The sequence below is a fragment of the Cicer arietinum genome, chromosome 1 (genome assembly GCF_000331145.2).
Source record: "Cicer arietinum cultivar CDC Frontier isolate Library 1 chromosome 1, Cicar.CDCFrontier_v2.0, whole genome shotgun sequence".
NCBI classification, from domain to species: domain Eukaryota; kingdom Viridiplantae; phylum Streptophyta; class Magnoliopsida; order Fabales; family Fabaceae; genus Cicer; species Cicer arietinum.
In genome coordinates this window covers 49,686,887-49,693,398 of record NC_021160.2, presented here as the reverse complement: position 1 = coordinate 49,693,398, position 6,512 = coordinate 49,686,887, and the positions used below count along the sequence as shown (strand labels likewise).

At 25.8% G+C, this 6,512-nt stretch overlaps 2 protein-coding genes across 4 annotated transcripts in view; one reads left to right on the top strand and one right to left on the bottom strand.

Moving 5' to 3' along the window:
- The window catches only part of LOC101495816 (uncharacterized), a 4,683-nt gene extending 3,344 nt beyond the window's left edge, over nucleotides 1–1,339 (bottom strand). For 2 of the 3 annotated variants that reach the window (XM_027331667.2, XM_027331665.2), the window contains exons 1-4: nucleotides 1,016–1,338; nucleotides 781–921; nucleotides 157–249; nucleotides 1–51 (exon numbers count right to left, since the gene is read on the bottom strand). The exon at nucleotides 1–51 is cut by the window's left edge and continues 124 nt beyond it. In XM_027331667.2, the coding sequence (XP_027187468.1) occupies nucleotides 1–51; nucleotides 157–249; nucleotides 781–921; nucleotides 1,016–1,303 (573 nt within the window). In that variant the 5' untranslated portion in view covers nucleotides 1,304–1,338. Of the gene's footprint in view, nucleotides 52–156; nucleotides 250–780; nucleotides 922–1,015 lie in introns of all 3 variants that reach the window. The other variant, XM_027331662.2, reaches the window with a different exon arrangement.
- A 4,448-nt stretch (nucleotides 1,340–5,787) lies between these two features.
- LOC101494833 (E3 ubiquitin-protein ligase RMA1H1) overlaps nucleotides 5,788–6,512 on the top strand; it is a 2,705-nt gene continuing 1,980 nt past the window's right edge. Inside the window, exon 1 of the mRNA XM_004487229.4 lies at nucleotides 5,788–5,914. The gene's annotated coding sequence lies outside the window, so the exon portion shown is untranslated. The remainder of the gene's footprint in view (nucleotides 5,915–6,512) is intronic.

Sequence of the window (6,512 nt, the reverse complement as noted above, 5' to 3'; positions counted from 1 at the left end):
ACCAAAAACTTGCCACAAAAGCTTTCCAGTGTTGTTCTGTCGTAAAAAATCCTACAAGTGAAAACTAAAAAAGTAAATGTTTTATGAGAAATATACAAAACACAAAACAAGAACCATAACCAAATCACAACTCACAAGTCATATATTTATCCAAACCTTGGGATGCATATACAACCAAAACTTTATTCCAGGAAAGAGCAAGCATGATGTGATTTGTGAACACATACAATCTTCCATAGGAAGCCAACACTACAAAAAAATTGAAAGCAAGATTAAAAAGCAAAATGTCAGAGGCATCATTATTCACCAAAAACAAGCTATGTGAGAGCGATACTTCAAATTGAAGAAAGAAGACACTGACACATGCAGATATACATAATCAATTTTATTTTCTTAAATTATTATCGGTGTTTTTAGAATTTCGGTTGGGCCTAACTTAACCCTTACAAAACTAGCTTGTAAGGTAGGACTGCCCGCATCCAAGACTGAATATCTAGAGCGTGATCCGAATGACCAAAAGCAGATGGTCCAACGGATCTTGGGTAGTCTCTTATACTATCTTTGAATTTGGATTTTACCTAACTCAACCCTTACGAAACCAGGTTGATAGGTGAATATTGTCTACCTCTTCTAAACATATTTTCAGTCTATATCTCATCCAATGTAAAATTCTTAAAAGGTGTCAATGTCTCGGTGCTCATGCTCGGTGTCATATGTGTTTGTTTGTTTGTGCTTTATAGACAACAACATCATTAATGCCAAAACCAATTGAAATTGAACCTTTTGACAAAGGTAACCCTTGCTACCAAGTACACGACAAGCTATTTGTCTAGCTGAATAAAATTTGAGCTTCTCTTCAGAATCAGCTAAAGCCCTATAAGTTGCGCGGTGTTTCTTATCTTCTTGCTGTCCAAAATTCCCCTGAAAAATCAACGAATTCACTCACATCACACACACACACATACAAAAATCAACAACATTACAGAGAAAAAAAAGAGAGAGAGAACAAACTAACTTTTAGCTTTCCACCGAGTCCGCCAAATTTCATCTGAGAATCGAAATCTTTCTCTAGAAGCTTCAAATCCTCAGCGATTTGGGAAACCATAGCTGGGACTGGTGACGTCGTGCCCCAACCCTGCCATTCCTGTAAGGAGACAACAGCAGCGTCGTTCATTTCCGTCGTTGAGAGTGGCGAATTGCAATAATGTTGTTTGATGAGTTTTTGTTTTTTGTTTTTCGATAAAAATGGGTATAGAGAAAAAGCCCTTGTCCAAGGATTTGATGACACCAATGTAGGAGCCATTTTCTTTTGTATTTTCGCCTTAGCTTCATTAAGCTGCTTTTGTGAAAATATTATACCCAAGTTATACCCCTACCCAATTTTTTAAAAATATATTATGAGTGGGAAAAAAAAATCACACATGTATAATTATTCAATAAATCACACATGTATAATTAATTAGTTGTGATTTATTAGAGGTGTAATCTTTTTAAATTGAGGGTGCATATAATTTTTTTTTATATTTTCAATCAATTACAACTGTTAAATTGTTTGTAACATGTGACTTTGGTTTTTGTAAGAATTATATACATGCAATATATTAAAATTAAATTCTTTAAAAATATAATATTATATATTTGTATTCTATAAATTTTTTTAAAAGTTTTTTAATAACACATATTTAAATTTTCTAAAATACATTTGTATTCGTTTAAAGTTTTTTATAAAATATTTATATCCCCAAAAACTTTTTAAAAAAATGACAATGCAAATTGAATTTAGTGGGGTAATCTTTTTTGTTGATTTTAAGAAAAGAAAATTAGTAAAATAGATAATTTGAATAAGAGTAAGAGTAAAAGTTGGAGGTGATTGGTTATTAACTTATTATTTGCTCACAACATGTAAAAAAACACTATGGAAATGAATATTGCGATTTTGTAGGATATGGACATCCACCTACTTTAGTATGTAAATGCGATGAGGATCTAAAATGAGTTAATTAAGAGAAAAAATAAAGAATATTTTAAGTTAAGATTTTATAATAATTTTTAGTTTTATTTGTGTTTAATTTGAATTGTAATAATTTTAGTTAAGTGGTGTAAGTTTAATATGGGTATAGAGAATTAGTTTTTGGCCCATTTCAACACAACTTGGTTAGATTTTCAAATTAAACACAAATATAACTAAAAATTATTATAAAGTATTGACTTGAAATACTTTTTATTTTTTCTTCTAATTATCTTATTTTAGAACCTTGTCAATATTATAAAAAAATTGAATAAATACTCATTTAATTTCTTATATTTATTTATTTGTTTAGCATTATAGTAGATCTTTATTTTCGATAGCATAAACCGCACTATCAAAATTTAGTTATCAGTAATATATTAGAGGCGGAGGGACATACACAGATGAGAAAGATCAAATTTTTGGATAGTTGCTTTTTATACCCCTCATTTAAAAAATTTATGTTTAAAATGTCCAAACTACCCTTGATAAAACTGTAAAAATTTTAAAAAAAAAATTTACCGAAAATTTCATGATAAATTAAATTTCCGGTAGTTATAAATGAAAGAATTTTTTTACCAGAAATTTTAAGATGAATGAAATTTCCGTTTCCGGTAGTTATAAATTAAATAATTTTTTTAGCGAAAATTTTAGAATGAGTGGAATTTCCAGTAGTTACAAAAGAAATTTTAGAATGAATGAAATTTCTGGCAGTTATCATTATTATTATTTTTATTAATTTTTATTTATAAAAAAAAGTTATTATAATATAACAAGTTGTTTGTTTTGACTCATCTATTTAACCGTATTTTTTTCTCTAGTTTAATGTATTTTATTTTATTTTAATAATAGAATTTTGATTTTTAATTATTTTTTATTTATTTAAAAAATCAAAATACTATTAATAAAAAAAATTAAATTGAAGAAAAAAAAATACATCAAATGGTCGACTAAATGTGCTACAAACAAAACGTGTCCCTAATATTTTGCCTATAAAATAACAACATATTTTCTTAAAACTCACTCATATTTTTATTGCAAATATTTTATAAAATAACAACTTATTTTCTTAACAACTCTCTCCTATTTTTATTCCGATCTAATAAAAAAATTAATAAAATATTGTTAATATAATTAAAAAATAATAATAAAAATATTTAAAAAATATATAAAGTTTTAATAATATAATTTACTTTACTTTATTATTATTGTTACTTTTATTATTATTATTAATATAATTTATTTTATTAATTAATTTATAAATAATATTTGGTATTTTAAAATATTATAATTATTTTTGTTTTACTAATAAACAATTTTGTAATTGTAAAAATGAGAAGAAAAAAAATTTGTAAGCCTAATACATGATGGCATCGTGGAGAAATTTCAATAAAGAATGAAATTTTCCTCTTATAGTTATAAATCAATACCGGAAATTTCAAATTTCTGAGTGGTACTCTCGGATATTTCATTCAGTCTCAAATTTCTGGTAAACAACATTCTTTCATTTATAATTACCAGAAATTTCATTCATATTGAAATTTCCGATAAAAAAAATTCTTTTAAATTTTTACAGTTTTATCAAAAGGAGTTTGGACATTTAAAAATAAAATTTTTAAATGAAGGGATATAGAATTAATTAAGGATTCAAGAGCCAACTTTACAATCAACAATCCAAAGCCAATGGTCCAGTTTTCAAATATTGTGGCCCATATAAAATCTGCAACACTGTTGCATTGATTAGATACACATATTCACTTTCGCATAGGTAATTGTTACTGACACTGTAACACCAAACATTTACACAATCACACCCCCACAATTAGGGGGTGAGCATACCGAACCCAATCCTACGATCTGTTATATTTATGTTTAGTTTCAGCCATTAAATATGTGTTTGTTTGAATTTTAGAGCATCTAAAAATTGATCTGATTTAAAATTAGATTTCAAATAAATTGGATATAAATTATTTCAACTTGTCATTTAGTCACCTCTAACTCTTATTTATTATTATTATTATTATATAATTTTTATCACCAAAACATTAAATAAGAAATCTTCGTTAGTTTTTTTGTAGAAATTTTATGTTTTTGATTGGCTGAAGTTGGCAATACTTACATTCAAACATTGATAAGTGAATGATTTTGATAAAATAGTCTACATTTAAATTTATTATTTTAAATTATAAAATTAAAATATTTTTTTTAAATTATTCTACTAATGGCCATTAAAGTCATTGACTACAATAAATACAGAGAAAACACGAATGCAATCAAATTTAAAGTAATAAATTAAATAGACTTTAAATAAAGACTAAAATAAATTTAAAGTAACAGATAAAAATTATATTTTTAATTATCTGGTAAGTACAACTCATATATCAGTTTAAAATTAATTAATAAAAAGTTGATAATGTATTTCTTGTTCTTTCATCTCATTGGCATGTGCTCTCTCTTGCGTCTTAACGCTCACTTTAGCGCTCACTTTAGCCTTTTTACCTTTATTATTAACTATTGACCATTAATTTGAAAAACCATTTCTTATTGGGCCACGTGTTGTGTGGAGCGTAGACTATTAGATATACAAAAGGGAACATAGAAACATCATGCGGTATCTTTTTTATTTTATTTTCGGTACAAACGTTGCGTGGTATTGAAGAAGATTTGTTATTTATTTAATTAAAGGAAAGTAGAAAATAGGAATTGGTTATCCTCCTCTTAAAAAAAGGAATTAGTTATCCTGTGGGCAAACAGGGGCGGGATGATACCACTTTAGGAAATAATATTGATGATATATTTTATATTTATCACTAAATATATATATTTAGGTTATCTTGCTAATATGAGTAAAAAAATATGGTATCTTACTAATGAAAAAATTTGTGCGTATAAGTCAAATACACGTATATATTCACAAAAAAGCCAAACCCACGTGTCGGTGAAAGTGGTCTTCTCTTTTTTTTATGTTAAGATCGATTATAATTTATTAATCAATTTTTAACAAAATTATTAATATAATCAAATTATATATCATATACATCATGTGCATATTTCCTAGTCAATGCATTAATTATGTTCATTTAAAAAATACAATAATTATATATTAAATATTAAATCTACACATAATCTTTTATATAAATCCACATCAACAACACATTATTAATAATTAAATAAATTATTTGTCAAATTTACGGGGTATAAAATATTTATTGTGATGTTTGTTTTTACTGTATGTCTCACCAAATTAAACTGCTATTTTAATATTTTTTCATTATTTCTTGTTATCTTATTTAAGAAATAACTTTACAAAATTTTATACTAATTAAATTAACAGCTATTTTTATCAAATACATTAAATTAAACTACCTAATTTGACATTATCAACTAATTTATCCATCATTTACCATTTTTATCAAAAAAAGATTCTTAAAATTAGCAATGATATATATTTAATATAACTTTATGATAATATTTTTAATAAAAAAAATAAAGTTTTAGATAATATTTCCTTATTCATTAATTTGGTACTTCCACCATCCTATAATAATGAATGATCAACATATTTCTAGAATAATAATTTATTTGTTTTTATCACAAAATAACTTTTTTTCAAAATATTTATTACTTCAATTTTTAAAATAGTATCAATTATATTATTCAATTTGAATTAATAACTAAAATTAAACAATTCTCAGTTAAATATTTTATTTTTGACATAATAATAATAATAGCAATTATTTGTTTTTGAATGTAGGTAAAATAAGGATATTTTATATGAACAGTGGAAACTCGATGGAAACAACAGTGGAAAGATTCAGTGTTAGTATATTAACAAAATCTCACCTTCTTCATTTCCTTCCGCTTCTAAGGATTTTTCATCTTTCTCATATTTTCTTTCTTATCTATGTAAGTACTCAAATCTCTCTCTCTCTCTTAACTCAATCGTTTACTTTCTTCTAACAAACCTTCGATCCTCTGTTATACGATCCTTTGCAGAGGCTTTCGAGGTTTATGTTCAAAATCAAACCTACTTTTCACTGTTTATTTTCCTTCCCCTTTGGTTTCTCTATTAAAAACATTCCCTATTATTTTCTTTTTCTTAATTACATTTCTATTCCTTTTTATTCAAAGTCATGCAATTTTAAAACCCCTCTTTTTATTTTTAACTTGAAAATTTTCTGCTTTAATTTTTTTGTTCCTTTCAATTTGGTGCTTAATTGTTTCACTGGGTTGCACTTTTGGTCTGTTTTTCAGTATAAGCTACCATGGTCAATCTTATTTTCTCTCCCATGTGATCTAGAGAGAGAGAGAGAGAGAGATTTGATTACCTTTGTGATTCATATGATTTTTGTTTTCCATAGATTGTTTTAGTCAATGGTTTGATTATTTGAAATTATTTTATTCTCTTTCTTATACTGTTCATTTGAGCTTATCTGATATTCCAAGTTGTCTTCTTATTAGAGAGTTGGCATGATTGTAACTTTTTTGTCTCAATTGAAAGAAC